At 42.5% G+C, this 21,081-nt stretch overlaps 1 protein-coding gene across 16 annotated transcripts in view; it reads left to right on the top strand.

Moving 5' to 3' along the window:
• LOC120950176 (FH1/FH2 domain-containing protein 3) overlaps positions 1–21,081 on the top strand; it is a 181,529-nt gene that overhangs the window by 140,116 nt on the left and 20,332 nt on the right. For 10 of the 16 annotated variants that reach the window (XR_007451869.1, XM_049605480.1, XM_049605477.1 and 7 more), the window contains 2 exons: positions 14,614–14,723; positions 15,711–15,769. Coding sequence is in view for 12 of the 16 variants with exons in the window: in XM_049605480.1 (XP_049461437.1) it covers positions 14,614–14,723; positions 15,711–15,769 (169 nt within the window). In the remaining 4 variants the exon portion in view is untranslated. Of the gene's footprint in view, positions 1–8,139; positions 8,834–14,613; positions 14,724–15,710; positions 15,770–21,081 lie in introns of those variants that run through there. The other 6 variants (XR_007451870.1, XM_049605487.1, XM_049605486.1 and 3 more) reach the window with 5 other exon arrangements.

The raw sequence follows: 21,081 nt of genomic DNA on the forward strand, positions 1-21,081 counted from the left end.
TATTGAACAGAATATGTTTAAACATTATTTTCTAATTATGTATTGAATGCTGGAATTTGTTATAATAAAACGTCAGATTTCAATCGTATTTTGTTCTTTGCTTAGTCTGCAATACCTATGTTGAAGAATGTTGACGAATAATTTCCTTTGAGGTAGAAGAATTCCATAATACAGCAACCGTGGAAATAATGATGAAATTTAATTTGAACTCGTCTCACCCCGTATCGTTCTATGACCCTATGATCGGAAAACGAAGCATGAGTGCTTTTTTCCCACCATGGATCATATACACAACTGTCAGAGGTAAAGCTTTATTTGCTTTGGGGATTGAGCCTCGAGGCACTTCCTTCCTTCCTTCTTTTTTGTTGCATCCGACAATGGTGCTACAGTTGCGCCAGTTGTCGTAAAGGAATTCTTTCCATTTCCCATAGCGCCAAGACGACCATAACGGATACGGGCAAAAGAGTGATCGCGAGACGAAACGGAACGAAAGATGGAACCAACCCAGGGAAAGGTGCATAGAAAGGTTGGAATCCTACCGATGCTGGGCTCATAGTTTGCTCCTTTGCTTGCCTCCTTGTTCTATCGCCTTTTATGCTTCGAGCCGTTGTTCCAAAGTCAGCGACATGATGCGCATTGCTCTGATCTAGCGTCAAGAGCGTGTCTGTTGGTGCTGCGGTCGTTCGCCATGCGAGGGAAGGTGTAGGAGAAGAGCCCGATTCTTACCTCGTCACGGCAGGTGGAAAGTGAAGAACAATCTAGGGATGGCTAATGAGTGATTCAGTCACCGCGATACGTATGCGTCACTCGTTGACGGCGATGGGAAAAAAGACGCCAGCCTAGGAATTGGATGCCCTTCGCCCAAGAATCTCGCCTCGGCTATAAGGTGTTAAGAGGTTACGAAAGAGAATCTCAAGAATGTTGAACCGACTAAACTGTCTCGGGGAACTGTGGATGGTCGATGCTGATGCCTTCACTGTTGTTGCACTCCTGCCACACTCCTACAGTTGAGGAATGAGCCGAGCAAAAGGATAGTCTTGTGATTCCATTTGGGTTTTTGTTTCTGTTTCATTTCTACTTGCGTTTCTCTCGATCGCATTGATCCACGGTGAATTGAGATTTTTAGCTCAGCTTTGAAGGCCGCCGAAGCTATTTGTTTCGAGCGTCGGTGGTGAATCATTTTCGATTTCACCGCGGAAAATTGAGCCTAGTAGGTTGGGAAGCCCACGAGCCTACGAGCTATGTGCTCAAAGACCACCCACTTTTGATCAACATGTATAATAATATTTTTCATGAAACTATTTATCGGTTGAAATTATATGACTTATAATAAAATGATTATGTTATTAATGTTTCTGAAACATTTTATGTAAATAATTATTTATTACTTGTTGTTATTTATTACAAGTCGAGCTATTAATATTCATTCATATGAAATAAAGCAGATAACATTATCAGTTGGTTCTTTTCGCGAGTGAAACTTATCTTAAAAGACAACGCTATGTACCATGCGTTTGAACTCATTATTCAAAAGGTCTTCATTGTCAAACTCATTGATGTAGCTACATATATGAGAGACAGAGAGAGAGAGAGAGAGGTGATCGATGGTAACAGATAAACGTGATAAAACTTGATGTTTGATGGTACGACGGATTGGTTCAAAGCATTTTTCCCAGTTGATAGCAAATACCAGCATGTAACCCATGTTCTGTAAAACTGGCCCAGCCCATGTAACCCATGTTCTGTAAAACTGACATAGCCGGTAACAGAGATTGGCTGTTATGAGCACTGAATTTGGTGTTTATTTTCTCATAGACAGTAGTCACTTTATGAAATTAGTAGCCGTGTTTTTGCAACAGTTCCTGTATGCAGCAGAGAGCTTCAAAATTTATGTTTATGCAAAATGGTGTGACCGCCGAGCATTAACATTGGCGGTAACACTGGCTCGGGGAAAATCATTATGTCTCAATACCGTCCCATACCAAGTGGAGCACACTACCGAGTGAAGAGAGGAAGTACAAAAGGTAAACCACCATCCCGCTCATACAAACACCGACATATCTATAGATAGGTGCATCGGTTGTAGATGGCAACCATGTATTGCGTCAAAATGTTGCGGCGTCTGGCTTCATTCCAAAACGTGACCAGAAAGCGATAATTGATCGGTAAACAGGGGCAAAGGGGGAGAAATGAAGAGCCGCCACGTTTGGGTAGTTGGAGTTGGAGAAAAAGAGCAAGTGTTGAAATTGAACTGAAAATCCTCCCTCCGCATGCTCCCGCCATCGGTGTATGATGATGAGATGCAAACACCACGCAGGTTGCTGCTGGTACTTTTGTATACTGCTGGGAAATCGAGAGCCGAATGATGGAAAAGTTTTCAGCCCAGATTATGCATATTTTTAGCCACACACAACACATCAGGCATGGACGGTCAGGAGGAGTGCAGACTTTGATAAATCTGAAGTTTTGTTTTGATGTATGGGGTTATGTATTGCTTCGCGCTCACATTTTGTTAATTGACTGGTAGTCTCAGATAGGTGATTTTCCTCATTTTAATATAAATCATAATTACCAGAAAGGAATTGTTTAAGATGTCAATACCTTCTTTTAAGGTAATTAATAACACCAAAAATGTGCTGCGTTTGTATTCATAACAGTATGACATACATATGTTTAAAATGCTTATTGATTAAGAAAAAGTATGCTTGTATGCTAATTGTTATTGGATCGAGTTGCGTTTAGATATTGACCTCCATTAAATAAGTACAATCTTACTGATTACTTGATGGATTGATTCAAACTTGTAATGCAAATCGTGCGTTTCATGACCTTGGCTAGCGCCATATCGTTGATCAACGGTTACTTTCCACGATATTACCACCAGTACAGCACAAAGACTATGTGGTTTTGCGTATAGAATTTTGTCGATGGAATGCAGATACAGTGCGAGACATTTTCCAATCACTGTCACAGATTAATACGCAGAGGAGCACGAAGAAGTATTAATTTACTCCCTTGGTACGATTCTGTAACGCAACGTTTGTAGAAGGTTCAATTACACTTCTTGTGGGGTTTGCAACTGATTCCATAATATGTACTCTTTTAACGAGGTATCTTAAACCTACGATACGATTTGCTGAAGGAATAGATAATTCACCTTTAATATCTCAAAAATCACATGTTCTAAACAGATCGATGTCGCGCATAGTATTTAAACGTGTGACACCCATGCTCTGCACAATTGTTTGCAAATTACGCTCAGCTGACGTGGGACGCAGTACGTTTTGTGTTGTTCTATGCCACCCAAACGAACGAAGGTCATTTGCATAGTAATTGGGTATTATTGCATTACCACTAGTTCTCGTGCTCGACAATACTTCCGCATTGGTGCAGTCGTGGTGAGTTGGCCGAGTTTTAAACCAAAATGTATTTTAATTCCACAACGATGTCCCACCACTCATATGGCACGTCTCGTGCAGCCTTGAAATAGAATCAGTTGCTGTAGATGCACCTTACTGAAAGAATTACCTTTCGGTATGTTATGTTCAATTCATATTCGTTACATTCGCACATACGTCATTCCACGTTACTGCAAAGCAACCGGTCAATCCCGGGATCCAGCTGAAGCTGTTACAAACGGTGTCTGGTAAACAAGTTTATGATCATTTCTCGGAGTCTCGGAACAATAAACGATCCATAACCACTGAATGATGACCACTACAACCGTTGGTGTGCGGGGAAAACTTGCCCTTCAAAGGCATCTTTCCAGTAAACAAACAATCTATGAGCAACAGAAGATGTTGTTGTTGGTGTTGTTTAATTAGAGAGTGTACCTTCTTTTTTGCCGTACAAGAGATATGGAAACTTACAGTTTTTACTCACACTGCCCTCCAACACTATACTTGTGCCACATTTTCAGCGTTGTCCATGAGGAACTATGTGCTGAGGACGACTCGCGTGTCGTTGAATTTTGCCACGCCATTGACGACACACGCATATCATGTTGCACACGTGTATGGGTGCTTTTCCGCACTGGGATATTATCGATATTATTTGCTGACGTTTATAGGATGTAATCGATGCCGTTTCCCGTCGTTGGTGTTCTATAAACATGGTAATGAAACAAGAGAAATCTTTCAGAATGGCATGGAGCATGACTATTTATGTGTGAAGAGTTTTGGTGATTGAGATTCAGCCTTACACAACTAAAGATAAGATGACATTGAGTTTTTTATAATAAAAATCTGTTCGTTTAAACTGCTGGTAAATCAAGCAATACACAATAAGCTTGTCAGTACAAGCAGGACAGACTCTGTTATAAAAGAAGAATTCCCATGTTTGTGTAGGACAATGCTCTATTCTGACTATCAAGCTTCTTAGTGCAAAGAAGCAGTTGTGCAAGAGCCTGTTCCTAATCCCTCGTTAATTCCAAAGGATGAAACCTCTTTACGAGATTATTTCGGTCATTTGTGGGGCGTAAATCGACTTAGCTGTAGCTATCTGCAACCAACCGCGATGGCATGTGTTGTTATGTGCGAAGGCAAAAACAAACGCAAAACGAGTCACTTGGGTGCTTATACAATAGCCGAACGCTTTTCATTCAAATGAAGCGTTAATGACAAAAATAGTTTCATTGCGGTTGTCGATTATTATCAACGTCAACGTTTGATGTGCTCCAGATATACCGCAAATGTGGAAAACAATCGCAAGACGCAACACACTCATAAGAGGTTCCAAATTGGGCCGCGCGATTATTCCACTGCTGATAATCTATCTTCGTCGTGATTGTTTATAATGTATGAAAATTGTTGCAAATTGATATAAAAATTATGCAAGAAGTTGTTACACATTAAACGCAAACATGTGTTGCAATCAAATGACGCACTTTCAAATGGTTTGTTGATTTGGGAAAGGAGATACCTTCCAACGGTTAAATTATCGCTTGTACATAGGGAGAGATGTCGAAGGCATTTAGCTGTGAGAAATATTGGGTAAATTCACTGGAAGTTAAGCTTTCAATACGTTCTTCGTCTTTTCTTTTGAAGTTGTTAGTACTCTAACCCCGGTAACTTCTCATGATATCGTTGAACTTTAGCAGACAGGGGGCAAGCGGTTTCCAGACTTCATAACCGGTAGCAATTGCATATTTTCCCACAGACAATGGTGCGATAGTGTACCAATGTGAGACACATACACATGTGAGTGTGTGTGAGAGCAAGTGGTAAGCATGCAACCTAGGGGGTAAGCAGGGCAAATATTTGCTCAGGAAATATAGCTCCAGTCGCGTCGTGTCTGCAAAGGTCCGGAACCGGATAAAAGCAATAGCCGTTCCTCGAAACCCGTGCGAGTTTCAAAGCACATCTTCGTCGTGATGGCATTGCACTGGGTGCATTTCCGCAGCCAGGGTTTGTTTGAAAGTGAGAAGATATTTAGACATAGGGGAGCATTTTTTCAGAGCTGCTTGCTTGAAAGTGAAAGCTTCCAAACGAGATTCTTCCAAAAGTTGATGATCAAATAAACTGGATCGATTTAGCTTTTCACCTGGTGTTCATCGCATGTCGTTGGAAGGACTTATTGAGAGGGTCTCGTAAAACAAACCGTAGGGTATTTGTTGGTCAATGATAGAATTAAGTTGTTATTTTGTGCACTATCTGGATGATGCAATACATTAAAGTGACTCAAAAAACTGTAAAAATGTAGTCAAACCCACGTGGAACAAACGAATGAATAAATACACAACATAGCTTTCGCTACAGATTGTAGACATGAGTTGATTTTGAAGAGTGTTCGACAATCAAAGCAGAGGATTTGTCACTGATCCTTTCTATACTTTGGATAGTAGAGTTTTGATATGACGCATTTTGGTAATGATCATACACCGACGACTATACCATCTCTTGAACGCAGTCGAAGGGGAAATGTACGTTCAAAGGCTTACGCAGCCCTGTCTCTCGGGCGTATATAAACGTTGAAAGGCTTATGGCAGTGATTGCTCTCCCCCGTTTTCCCGCCCCGTTAGCCTGGCATCCGTGCAGCGCACATACCGAAACCGGATGGCTCGAATTGAGATTACTTCCTTCTATCGCAGCATTTCTATCGATGCTTCACGTGCGTTGGTGTGTGCTCAATTGTGCTTCTCCTTTTGAGCCATCATTCGATTTGAGACGTTTTCCTCTAGTGCTGGGTGGATCATGCAGCGAGTGCAAAGATAAAAAAAAACACACACACACACACACACACACACACACACACACACACACACAAATGCACACACTTGTTCGTCTATTGCAGGCTCAACATCTTTCAAATGTAAGGAAATTAGCAATCATTATAACTCAATATTTGAATAGATGAATGGTGTTGGATTTGTTACATTTTCAACAGCACCGGTGCGCCGAGCAGCGCGTGGTGCGAAATTTGCTTTTGCTCACAGCACACATACACACGTTCGGAGAGTTGCACAAATGTTTGTTCAAATTTTGATATACATGTGCATACGAAACGCTGAGAAAGAAAAATTGGAATTGAATGATGAAATTGTACACAAAATTGCTTCATCAATGGTTAAATTATAGAGCTAGCTGGGTGAGTGTGTGAGATATGAAATCGGGGTAGAAATGGGAAGAACAATAAATAAAGAAGGTTTCATACAATCGAAACGTTGATATGTTGTGTTACAACACTAAACATCATCTGCATTCCGTACAGCTCTATTGATTGATAGTTTAACATCAAAATCCTTCATTTAAGACATTGCTTTCATTGCTCTTCATTTAAGCATCAAACAAAAACAGTGCTGCTTGTTTAAAAAATGTTTGATTGTTTTGTTTTGTTGTTGAAAGAAAATACAAAAGTATTGAATGAAATGCATTGGAATAATTTAGTTTTCTTAACACTACTGGAGAAGGCTTCATCATCATACAAGACAAGCATTGACTGGCTTAGTTCTAACTCAGGCATGACAAGAGCAAGCTTGAATTGAGCAAGGAAAAGTTAGGTGCCCTAGGATAAAAGACACTAATACTAGCATCCTGCAATTAATCTGTTGAATATTATTGCTACTGTGCATGCTGTGCTGATTGTGAGATGAATTTAGCCATTCACGTATCGGCGCTTGCTTGTACATAATGCACTCAAATGCATTTTGTAAAAACATACGAACGGAGAATGAGGAAGAGAAAGGTGAGAAGGAAGAAAAGAGAAGACTGACAAAACGTGAATAGAAAATAGCAACAGCGTATGAAACATATTCGCCAGAGCAGGACAGTACGCACAGCGTTCGCCGGGTGAAAACGCCATTTACATGGCTTTCCTTGCGTTTGTTTGCAATGGAAATAATTTATTACTACGTGCTTGATATCACAACAGGAAGGAGCAGCTACCCAGCGACAACGTGCTAGGTAAAGGCAGTGCCGAGCAGTAGACTACAGCGGAAGCGGCGGGGAGCTTCATTTCTAAAACTTGAAACCTGATCAATTATCGCCTCCGGCTGTTGGAGCAGCAAACGCTGGATGCACCGCGGCATGCGGCATGTGAAAATGCGGAGCAAACGCATCGCTGGATGATGCATTTTGAGTTGCTTGCATTTTCCATCCCACAGCGGCTGGGGTTGTTTGTGGAAAGAATTCGCTTCCGCAACCGGAAGTGAAGGGAAATGCGCGTCAATTCTTTCGATCCAGAGTTTTGAGAGCTGATTTATTTTTTGTGCTCATACATCTACATCATACCCGTCTACCCCGTGCGCCGTGCTCTACTCGTGATGTGCGCATCAGCTCGGCTTCCCGCTTGATTTCGCGCATTTTGTCAAACGAGGCATTCCTCGGCTGCTGCATGACGACTGCATTGGTGTCGGGATTTTTAAAAAAAACCCGTGGTTAGAAAACGCTTCACCATTCCGTGGTTGGTATAGTTGATTTTTACTTTCTTTTTCAATTTCCACACACTGAACTACGAACGACCTCAAATGAATGGGTGCAAAAAAGTGTTCGGAGACCCACACTACGTCACACTGGATGGCACAAGTGACAGCTCATTCTGGGGAGCATAGGACCATTTCATAGAATGCATCTCGCTTTGGAGCTTTTGTTAGATTGATTTTTCGTCATTTTTCCTACAACATCGAAATGTCTATTCTTGCAGATTGGAGCACCGTACCGTATCGGGTTTTGCAAATCACTTCCTGTGGTGGTTTTTGTTGTGGCTGCTGTCGAAAAAAAAGAGATGCACCAAATATCTGCACTGCACATTCGCGTATCGTGGTCCGTGTATCTGTATGCTGTTGCATTGCAAGCTCCAGAAATGGTACAGCTGCAGCACCACTGTTAACGTTTGCTATTTTCATCTAAGTGTGTGTGTCTGTGTGTGTGTGTGGGTGTGTTGGTGTGATACTCCGTTCACGGCTGTTGCGTTCACAGTCAACGCAGCGTGACCGCGACAACCGTCAAACTACTGATGTCCTTTTTTGCTAACCGTGATGAGCACAGAGAACGTGAAAATTGCAGAAATCTATTCGCTGTTTGTGTGAGTCGTTGCCCAAACGAATTGCGGAACAGGGCAGTTGTGTGTGCAAATTGTGACCACAGAAAGCGGTAGCACAATAAAAAAAAGTGGAGCTGAAAAGTTAGGACACAGTGAAATCAGCCAAATCATCGACAGAATGGAGCCGGACGAACTAATCACGATTCGGGTCCAATACCTCGTGGACAGTGACCCGTTCAACAGTCTGTCCATGTATCCGATTCCGTCCCGGGCTCCAGTGTTCTCGTTCGCCAGTGCCGTACCATTGGCAACGCAGCTCGGAGCGCTGCTGCGCCATCTCGGTGCTCCACAAAGGGTAAGCAATGTTAAAACCGTAATGCGGTAGTCTATTAGCAATGGTGGTGGATTGTTTGTAGCTACAAGCAATGTAGATAGTGTACTAATAAGCAGTGCTGCATTAAGCGTTACAATCGAAGTATTTAAAGATCGTCACGTTACAAACTCAAAGTACAACTAGCAACAACATATACGAATTGAGTCTTCAAATATTGTTCGCTATTTAGCTACAAAAAATATTGCTCTAAAATAGTAGATTTGGGAACAAAAAATCGATACCAAATTGGCGCCATTATCCTATATTCCATTACTTGACCATCGGCTCTTCCGCAAATTGAATCCATACGGTTAGATAACATCAAACACACACACACACACATCTGCCGATCAACCATTCATAACGTTGGATGGTTTGTGGCAAAGCGGTACGACCCATTTCCCGCACGTCGACCATAAAATTCAATGATCGGTACGCATAGCCGAGGTGTATGCCGTGGAGTTGGCCTTAGTGTACAGCAAGATTCGCGCAAGAAACATTGAAAGACAATTCGATTGTCGAGCTCGAGCATCAGTTTCAGTTGTCCGTTCACGTACAAAGCTTCTTGTTGCTGCTTCTTTCGAAACGTTTGTTCGTATTGGGTCACGTTTCTTGGTCGGTTGAAAGCGGCAGAGAAGCTGCAGCGGTAGCGGCAACTCTGCATGCAGCCCCTGTGCACGGAAAAGGGGGAAAAGCACGTTGCGTTTCGACTTCCGGCTCCGGGGCTGTTGGACAATTTTTTGCCGCCTTGCACGTGGGGATCGGCTGGCGTGGATTCGCACACACAAACTCGGAGAAGAAAATTACGAAGTTTCCATCCGTTTTCGGTAGCGTGTCGGGCGTTAATTTGCGAAAACAATAACAATAAATTGCACGGACGGTTGGCGTTCGTTTGTGCGGTTTCTTCTCCTTTTTGTTGTCCGGATTCGCTAACACCTCCCCCCGTTAGGGCTGAGGTGCACGGGGACTACAAACTAAAAGGTGACAGAAATGCCACGGTGCCTATTGGTAGCAGTGGCTAATGCTGGGAGATTGGTGAATTTGTCGCGAATATTGTCACTAATGGATTGTGTTTACTTTTTATGGAACGAGCGTTTACAAGAGCCGTACAACGGGAAGGAAAAGAGAAGAGCGTGGCGATGTGAGGTCTACGATGCTGCGATTGGTAAAAGTGGTGCAAGTTCCTGTACGACAAGCTGTTGCTGAAGAAATGATTTTATTGCATGCAAAACATGCGATGGTACCAGGGTGTTAATGGGTTACCTGAACGTTTGATATGCAATCGTGAATTTAGACGAATGTTTAGCTAGACAGGATGTGCGTTTGCCTAAGGAAAGCCTAAGGAAGTTTAATAAAAATGAAGTAATGTGCAATTTTATGACGGCGTTACACATTTTTAAACCAAAACAAAAACACATACCAGTAGATTATTTCAAAGTTATTTTTTCATTCACCTCAAGATATGGCAGTAAAAAGTAAAAGTTTTGCTATAAAATGGTTAACTTGCTACTTAAGTTTTGAACATAATGAAGATGGTTGCGATCCAAAGCAGCTAAATCGTTGCTTATTTCTATCGCACCGTAAACACATCTTTATCTACAATCGTCAGCTTTTGTACAGCATAAAATAAGATTGCAAAGACATGATAGTTATTGTTTAACGCAGCGCGAGTTCTCACTTTTGTCAATATAACCGCAAGGGCGCTTGCATCTAGATGTTTTGGTTTTAGTTCCTATTGAAATTCAAATAACACACACACACACACACACACACACACACACACACACACACACACACACACACACACACACACACAATTATACTTTACAGCATCATCTTGAGACGATCGTTCATTCTGGCGCCTACTTAGTTACCTCATCATTGGTAACGAACTACTATCGGTGGAAAATCTATATAGCAGCGTTGGCCTACATTTACTGCACACGATCCCATCGAGCACCGTGCAGTGCGAGTGAAAATCGTTGTTTTCGCGCTGACCCCAGCGTCGACCAGGCGTAGCGAATCCATCCGCCCGCATCAGATTGATGTATTCGATCCGTTCGTTAGCGCGCCGGATCCAATGGCGAATGGCAGCGTTTCGGAGGCGCACACTCTATATCCGATGCCAAACGCCGATTGCCAAAGTTGCATTGCGCTGCGGTGAACGTTGTGAGGTGATCACGCTTCACGCGTAAGATTTATTTTCGGCCTTCCGGATGGGTGGGTGACCGTTTGCTTGAGGACAGGGAAGCACCACCACCAGGGGAAGGGACAGGGGCCGTCGTCGAAAGGCATAAACCGGCTCGTGCAAACGGAAATGCGGTACCCGGTCTTCAGCACTGGAACTGCTTTCGTCACGCGTACGTAGCATTTAGTGTATGCAAATGACGGTCACCGGGTGGATATCGCCGGTTACATAAAAGAAGAAAACGGCGCAATCCATCAGCAAACCGCGTACCGTGTATTGAGGTGATCGATTGAAAGTGAGTACGAATTCAATTAAGCTGTTTGGCTAGCTAGCAAAGACATGCCGGCCGTCTGGAGGCAACAACGGTACACACTTGATGTACGTTTTTACGTCTTCATGGTTGACGGTTTCTTTTTCGTCAACAAAAGCGAAACTTTGCACTATCTCTTTCAAACCGGATGTTGTTTGTTACACGTTCCAAACGACACACTAACTTGTGGCAACGTGCAACACTGTCCTCTATGCGCAGGAAGATGAAGTAGCTATTTGAACAATAATTGATATATTGTAATTGAAATATATTTATATTAAGTTCATTTTTTTATTTGTTAAAATACATAAATTACTTGAAAATTATTTTACAATATTGGTAAAATTTCAATACATAAAGTACAGCACAAAAACAATCACTTTGCATACCCCTAATTTCCACAAGCCCTTAGGCTTTGAATCTAACTTTTCCCAACTTTGCCACCACTCCGATCGATTGCATCGTTTCTCCGGCGGTTTGAAACTATCGCTTACCATTCTTCCGGAGACTAGCTTAAAGAAATGAATGTCGGAAGGTGAATCACGACATGCGCGTCCTCTCCCCCGAATAGTGCCCTCCTTTCGCTAGGCAGATATCGCGTTGCATCGCGGGCTCGAACGCTCCTCAGAAGATGTTCAGTTTTCGCGAAGCCAACCGAACAAACGATCGCTCATTCGCTTCATCTATTACAGCATCGCATCATTACGCGCATCGAAACCACAACAAGGGGTTGCCTCGGGTGTGAGAGAGAATGGGCATGAAATAGGTCTTCCTCCTCCCCGGTGGCGCTTCTAGCGAGGAATCGCTTTGCACGCCATATGGGTGGGCTTTGCAGTGAACTGGTGGCTTCTGGTGTCGGAGGTCTGCTGCAAATCATAATAATGACTCAGTTATGTGGCGAGTGCACACACGAACATACATACAAACACACGAAAGTTGGGAAGTTGGAAGCTTAAAAGAGCCTCCCAATCCATGCTCGATGTAGAATGCGTAGATGCACGGCAGTACTGCCCCGCGTCGGTAGGCAGGGGAGGTGACGGTTACATATAATTAATGGCACCTTAGCTGAAATCGAAAGCTAGACATCACTCTGGTACAAATAGCTATCGTCTAGTTTCGATTTCAATGGGCTCCATCGGTGATCATTAGAACGGGCGGCGTATGAAAAAGCAAATCATACACGGCCCAGCGTATGAGAGTATGCTGTCGAAGATACGTAACAAATTCACATACGGTACGGTTTTGTAGGGCCATCATCGAAAAGTAAAGTTGTGGTGTGAATAATATAATTTCTTTCTTTTTTTGCCTCGGAATAAATTGTGTAATACTGAGCATTTCCGTGGAAATTAGAACTAATTTCTATCGTATTTGATTTATTTCTAAGTCAATCGTATTTTACAAAGACTTTTGGTAAAAGATTGTTATTCAAATTCATCACTTTCGTTGTGTCTATTATTGTAATACAAGAGTGCGTACATGCTCGCTAAGAAATGATAAATATTGGGCTTTTTGCTTTTGTTTGTTCGGTTACCGTAAATAACACATATTTAATCGCAGTATTTTTCATAGTTCATTAGCTGCAAAAGTGCCGGGATCGTAACGAACAATGCCAATGGAGGAAAACACAACAACAAAACACTCCTCGTGGGAATGATTGTTCCCTTTTTTGCTGTACAAACTGCTAAAATTTCGGCCGGATTATGCATGACATTAATTATAAAGGGCTAAAGAAGTGTGTTTTCCGTGCTGTCAGAATGTGATAAATTGTTTTATCACTTGCATCCTGCGCATAAACCATGCTTGGCCATATCCGTCTTGTATTGCATTTCACCGCTGCGGTCAGCGGGCATGAAGCAAACACTGTGGCTTCAAAGACAATAATAAAAAAAACACACACACACCACACAAACGCACCGAACCGTTGCGAGCGCATCGCTTTTCCCATATCGCCGGTGACCGGTGCACTCATTGTACCATTCGGAAATGATCCAGTTGCAGTGGAACGATTTATGACCTTCACCGGTTTACGGGCAGATCGTCCGAGCAGCCATCCGAAAGGTCTCGCTGGCAAAGGGGAATGCGTACAAAAATGGCGTACAGTGACGCGTTGGTTGGGCTGTTTTTTTTTTTTTGTGTGCATGTACCTTCGTTATTGTTGTGCTGTCTCGGAAGCTCCGGTTATTACAGTTTCCAATTTTGGGATGCACTTTGTTGTTTTCTCTCGTTCGTGCGAATGTTTACAGACACTACCGGGAGCGGCGCGGCAGATAGAGCTAATATTCATTTTTCAAACCGTGATGAGCAAAAAAGAGGCTACCTCGTCAAGGTGCTCCGAAATATGAGCCTACGTACCATAAAATTAAATAATAAATTTTCATTTTCATTCACCTTGGGAAGGTTTCGCTATGGTCAGACTGCTGGGGATTATTACGAGCAATGCTGTATTCACCGAGAGCGTGAATCCACCCGTGCGACTAAATGCATCAAAATAAATGTAAAATAGGAAAGCTCTCGAATTCATATATGTACATATCTCTTGTGCTTGGGATCAATAAAGCGATTATTACATACGGCAAAGACGCGCAACGTTGAAATAACTTTAACAATTGCACATATTTGTAAACGTGTTGAAACTGTATAAAATGGACTGCAGTCCGAATAATACATGGTTTTCGAGGATTATATAGACATGTTCAGCGAGTTGTAGATTCGTTCAGGCATATAATAGACTCTTTCAGCGAGATATAGAATTGTTCGGAAGTAGGTGTAGACATGTTCGGTTATACTGTAGAGCTGTCACTTTCGTACCCCTTGGACCGCAACTTGCATCATCCTCATCAGAAGGTAAACAAACGGTTTTCGAAAAAATATGCTTTTTTCAAATAATTTATGTCTTCAACAGCTTGGAGAATGATTATTAGCTACTTTTAGGACTTTTAAGAATGTAAAATTGAACCCTGCGGCACAGTGTGTAAACAAAACAAATGACAGCTCTACAGAATCGCTGAACATGTCTACGCCTACTTCCGAACAATTCTATATCTCGCTGAAAGAGTCTATTATATGCCTGAACGAATCTACAACTCGCTGAACATGTCTATATAATCCTCGAAAACCCTGTAAGTGTAGGTCGAAATACTTCGTCGGCAAAATTTGTATTTCAAATATATGTTGAAATTTTTATATTGATTATCTTACGTGTTGCTTCATGCATATTTTAAATTAATTTATATAATACTTTTCAATTTACCCTTTACTCGACAGCTTGATGATGCGGCGCTACAAGTATACAAAGACGGAGACTATGGAGCATACCTCGATCTGGAATCGTCGCTGGCCGAACAATCCGAAGATATTGAAGGGCTCAACGCAAAGTAAGTTAGACAAACGCGTAGTTTTCCCATTTTTACCCCTACCTCAACCTGTTATCATAACCATGCCACCAGTTAAGGATGAATTTAAATTGCTCTCGCTGGCATCCTTGCCGGATCACTTCCGGCGAACGGGATTGTTGAGCTAATTGCAACGCATTAATTTCCCGCAAAAGAATGGCGCGAAAATTGTGTGCTTTCTTCATGCGAATCTCCAGCTTTCCTGCTGCTGCTGCCTAACTAACACTGTATGCTGCTACGGTAGCATCCTACTTGAGTCCACTTTCTCACTGTTCAAGTTTTCTTTCAAATAGTTGAAAAGTTTAGCCGGTAGTGCAAGCTCTTGGGCGATAGTTTGCAACGACTTCGTTTTGTGTTGTCACCAAAGTTGGATCTGTTGGAGGATGCTTTTTCAAAAAAAAATATCACATTTTCTTTTGACACTTTGTACCACCTTACGGATCAGTTTATGCAGAGCAGTTTTGGTAGAGTGTGCTAATGACGCAAGTGGCAATAAAAAGACACTCCTTTTTTCTGGATATTGCTAGAGTTTGTGTAAGAAATTGCACGATCATTTGGCGAAGAGTTGAGAATGTTCTTGAAGTTTTTGAGTTTTCAAATCGGATTGAAACTTATTTTACCATTCTTTTAAGGCAGTCAGGATTTAAAAAAAAACCAGGGTTGAAACACTAATTGGATAATAGTTTTCTGGGCACAGTAAGCACAGTACACATTAATTGCTGTTACATTGTTCACGAACGTGCCCGATGTAACAGAATTTGCTGAAGTTAATAAAAGAAGAATCTTACTGCATGGTTTTAATTAAACTTTGAGTAAACAATTCAGAAACCCCTGACAGGCTGACTGACTTTTCCCGCCCGAAACGAACCCGTCCCTTACTGACTGCTCCTCCAGCTCCTACAGCTAATAAACTGTAGTATTTATGAGTTTCTTTTATCTGATTTTATTTTCATTTACGTACACTCACAGCCGCAAAAACTCACTGGTCGTCCGTACGCAGCTCAGCGTCCGAGTTCACTCCATTATCGGTAAGTCTGCAAGAATTATTACACACCGGGGCACGTTCTTTTCATGTGCACCACAGGGTGAAAGCCATTCGGGTCTTCCGGTGACCGGGAATGACAAAACACGTTGCCCTCCTAAAAACGGTCATAGGTCCATCCGTGAGAGCGTGCAAGGCACTTTAAACGAACAAGAATCATATTCCTTTCGGCCGGCCGGTACATCTTTGTCGTCTTGGACATATCGTGACGATGGATACGATGGGAAAATGGGATCTCGGGAAATCGTGCTCCGTGCTTGAGGTCATAAATGTTTATGGTATATTGGGATGTTTAGATGTTTACGGCACGGCCAAACAAGTTAATTTTACCTCTCAACGCCGCAATGTAAAAACGTTGCAGTTCAAAATGTACTACAAGCTCATATCGATCGATTATTAGAAGTAGACAAAGTGTACTTCTTTTGTTATAACATATCGAGAACAACAATAACAGCAACATACTTTTAATTTCACAATCCGAGAAATTTAACCAATACATTCTGCATGCAGGAGGAAGTAGTCTTCAATCCGGTTAGTAGGGTTTCCGTTAGACACAAAGGATGGTTGTTTTACGATATGTCCTTAAAAAAATTAAAGAACCACTGTCCTTGCCTCAACAAGACGCTCAACATTTCCTTGAAGACAAAGAGCATTCCACAGTCAAATTCCGCACGGATTAGTTGTTCAGAAGTTACCTACCTTTTGCTACCAGCACACCAGGAAAGAAAAAGGACAAAGAAATCGGCACACACTGGCTGTGACGCCAGGCGTAGCCATGTCAATCGTCTGCATAACTTAGTTGTTCCTTCTTTGATGTTTCACTCAATTAACTCCGGACGTTACGTTCGAGTTTTTGGATTCGCTACGCCACACCTGGGTGTCCCGGATGAATTCCTGCAGCTAACTCGATCGAACCCTACCGAATAATGGCTTTCTTTTCATCGCAACATAATGCTGCAGAAATGCTTCCTTTTCTGTTGCTTTTTGTTTGTGTTGGTGTTATAGTAGTTTGTGAGCAGCACCGAAGACTCTCGGGCGGTTGGCGGAAAATCGAAGTGATGTATCGAAGCCATTGGTATTGGAACGTCACCGGCCCGGGGCATAAGACCCCCGAAACGACAGACGTTGGCCAGGGTTTTTGTGTTTATCCTTATTTCGTTATCCTTTCTTCCACATATATGGGCTCGAACCACAGTCATGGTTTTGCATCCTTCCCCAAGGGACAATGAAATGTAAATAAAATTTAAATTCGTTACTTCAATCGTTGGGATGGCCGAGTGATGAAATGGAACGGACGGTCCGTCACAACCCGGCAAGCACGTTGGTTGATAATGTAATAAAAGCATCCTAGCCGTACGGCATGTCGCTTCAAAAGCCTTTATTCTCTGCACCATTAAAAAGGATCATAAAATATGATTATTTGTTCTTTGATTTGAATAAACATTTCAAACTCATACGTTTTGATGGACAGTTTGATGAAAGGAAACAGTGGGCAAATGCCAGTTTTGCGCATTGAAGATGAGAATATTTGACCGAAAGTTGGAGTAAAATACAGACGTTCATTACACCATCGGGTACGCAACAGGTTTATCCATCGACAATTTACGAAAAACGTTTTTGCCACTCGACACACAGACGAGCTACCATACCCATAGCTACCTAACGTTCTGGCCATGTTCGGTTTCGATGCTTCCAGTAGCACAGTTCCCTCCGGGGTTAGAAATAAAATTTATTCCATTCCATTACTCCAAACGCTTCGCACATTCTGCTGCATGCGAATGCAAATGCATCAACAACAACAACAACTGCCAAAAAGGCCATCCCATGCAGGCGCTGATCGTTCCCAGGATGGTTTGAAACCGCTTGCCATAGCATCCTGCACCATGGAACTACCCCAGCAAATGTAGTCCTATCAAAATCGGCGTATGGGCGTAAGCGGGCTTTGCAAAGCACTGTAATGGTTCTATCAAGCATCCCATTCTGTCCTGGGAAGGATATGAACGCAGGTCTGCTTTTTGTGCCACCACAATTTGTCCCAGTACGCTTTTCGCTCGATGGGGGCAATGAAGTGGTTTGGCGCAGAATGTAGAAGCTGATAAATTTCCAATTTCACTTTGGCGGTTTTGCAGGCGCACGCTTTGGCTGTACCTACTGACCTCTAAATCACTATTAGCGCCAGTGGTGCTTAGTGTGTGGTTTCCAAAATTGATTATCTACCCATTTGTGCTACACGTTCGACTTAATTTGTACGCCACAGTCTTGTTAAAAGTGGACAGCTTTGCCTACAGGGCGTCGACAGCATTGAACCAAGAAGTATAGTACCGATTGGCCTCCCCCAAACTAAAGCAACCATTTTGTTTCTTTGAACTGGTCTTTTCATGAACGCTCAGGAATACTTCTTTATCTTGTTTATTTGCGAAAATCCAAATTTGCTGGTTAACCAGAACATTGTTAGGGACACGTTTACTGCTGAAATTGACCAGTAAAATAACAGTTAAGACTAATCGTGCCCTATCATTAATTACCGTTTGATGAGGTTGTGTACACACCAATACCGAAAAGTCATGCGTAGAGAAGAAAGTATGGAACGAATCTTACGAACGAATGGATAGTTGGGAGGGTAGAGAGTGAGAGAGGGAGTTAAAGAGAGAAAGATACAGAGAGAAAAAAAAACATAACACAACACAGTACAACAGCATCGGCCGCTTATTCTATGCCCACACCGCCCACAACGCAATCAATGATCAACAAGCATCAGCAGTTTTGATAGCTCATAACCATTTGCTTCCCGATAGGCCCGATGGAATCGCGGAAAAGGAACAACCGAGGAAGCGAAAGAGGTCGTGATGCTGCAGACTATGGTGTGTCATGGGCCGTGATCGTCTCGTCGTTCGCGTGTCTCCTCGCCGCTGAATCGATGTTTTGTTATGCTAATTAGGCAATTATCGCTATCGAAAGAAAACATAACCATCGATCGGTTGGCATTCGGTCATAAATTCATACGAATTCAACGAACCGAACACGGCAGGACTTATCCAGGCCTACCCTCGTGCGTTTGCAGCTGATTCTGGCTTGACCTGTCTTTCAACCATTATTATGCTGATGATGCTCCTGCTGCCACCCCTTTGCTACCACTTACGCCGCTGGTGCGAGTGATGCCCCGTCGGAAGATGAGGTTGTTGTATGGAGTGATCATTATGAAAATGGTAATACGCATGAAGTGTTACGCCGGGCTGACACTGTGCTTCATTCACTGCCTTATTGACTCATTGCTTCTGTGGTGTCTAAAAGCGCATCATGTTGAACTTCGGTTCTATTGCAACTGCTGTAAGAGTGTTTGCATAAAATTGTTTCGCAACACAGCACAATCGTAGTCACATGGGTGGTCGTGGGTATAAGTGTTGATGGATTCTAGAAGTGGCCATATCCTTCTTAAACCAATCGCTACAACATTTGCTGTCGAGGAATGTTCGGTACTCATGCCATTCACTAGGATAGCAAAGGTTTCTCAGCAAACTAGACTTCAAATCTCTTTGTCAAGTGTGAATTTGCATACAACGCTTGTGCAACATTTTAACAACAACAAAAACACTGCAACACTTCTCTACTACATGCGGTGTATTATTTTACATTATATAGTTATCTATATTTTCTCTATTCATGTCTAATCCTGCAAATAAATAAAATCGCTTGAATGTTATACAAACATGAAAATCATGCAACAAATGTTACTTTCATGTGACTATAAAATACATTATTGTCATAGTCACACCAAATAAAACCACATAATTTAATTTCGTTTGGAGAATATATGCTGGCCACATCGTAGGGGTCACATGTGTGCGGTAACCTCTAAGATATTTGAGCAAACACACGATGCCGTGTACAAAGCGACAGCTAATGATGATGTCAGTGAGCAGCAGCTTCGTTTATCTACGCATACAACTCTCGAATGTATGTGTGATAGCCTTCCCAAAGTTCCATTGTACCTCTGTACGGCTTTGTCTTAAACAAACACGACCCCAAATATTCACCACGTCATCCTATCTTCGGCCTCCCTCTCGGAGCTAGTGCATCCAACGGCAACGGTAGCATGGTTTGCCCGCATGTTTGCTTTTGGCTCCACTCCCAGCTGAAGCTGCCGAATTTTGCAGCTCCAGTACCCACAGGGCAAAAGGAAATTGCAAAGTCCAGCGTCACCGATTAGCTTCATTCGGTATTCTGGCGTCGAAATCGATAATAATGCCTCTTGAATACGTTGATCGACTTGCGGGTGAAGATTGCGGATGAGAAATAAAGCAACCGGAGGAGGGGGCCCGATGGACGATAATTTGAGAATTTCCAACGCAATATCTGTGCCTCCTTCCGTGGATGGCACGGGTGGGTAAGAATATTCTAGTTGTAGCCATCGGGTCGATAGTACTAAACGGTACTTTATTAGCAACGAACAGTGATGATAGTTTGGTGGGATTTGCCCTTTCAAGGCGAGTAATGATCGGGTAGAATTCACAAACGTAACAGGGCAGCTGTGTAGTGGCCAGTACGTGATGGAACGTGGCGCCACAATGTGTGAGGTACGAAAGAAGATATCAATCGAAAAAAGTGCTCCAGTGGGAATAACGGAAGTGCCGTGGCTTTCGGAAGATTCTTGCACGAGCCTGTGAATTTCGCTATTCCCATAGCTTAAAAGACGTTAAATCCTGGCCGTTAGCAGTCCTGGGTGTTACTATCAATAGTGACTGTGTCAAATTCGACCGTATACGTGGGTCACAATAAACACGGACATAAAACTTACCCAATGGCTGTACAGATTCGGATGAAGAGAATGAGATTTGAGCTTTTGGGATGAATCAACAAAACTGCAACTCATTCAATCAGTGCCCGTAACAAGACATAGTTTTTACGAGTACATTCTTGTGGGAGCTTAGTGAAGCTTAATGTTTTTTGTCGCTCATGTTTACCACCATGATTCTCTTAATTCTGGTCAATAATCTCATCGTTCGATTTTTGATCCTGATATACCTGTACCAAAATCAGCGCGAAAGGAACTTTTGAGACGCGGATTATCTTTGCAAATAAAAAGCTTCGTTCCCCACGAAAGCGAATATCAGCGAGCAGAAACGTGCCAAGGGAAAGAATTAACACCCCTTCAACAGCCCTTACCCGGAGCATGTGTTTTTATAATAAAGTGAGGTTACGTGCTTTCACTAATCGATGGCAAAAACTCCGGCTATCGTTCTGTTCGCTTTTGCCGTGCAGCTTGTACGGTAGCTGGCTAGCGTAGGGAAAATTCCTGGC

This window comes from Anopheles coluzzii, chromosome 2 (genome assembly GCF_943734685.1).
Source record: "Anopheles coluzzii chromosome 2, AcolN3, whole genome shotgun sequence".
Taxonomy (NCBI): Eukaryota; Metazoa; Arthropoda; class Insecta; order Diptera; family Culicidae; genus Anopheles; species Anopheles coluzzii.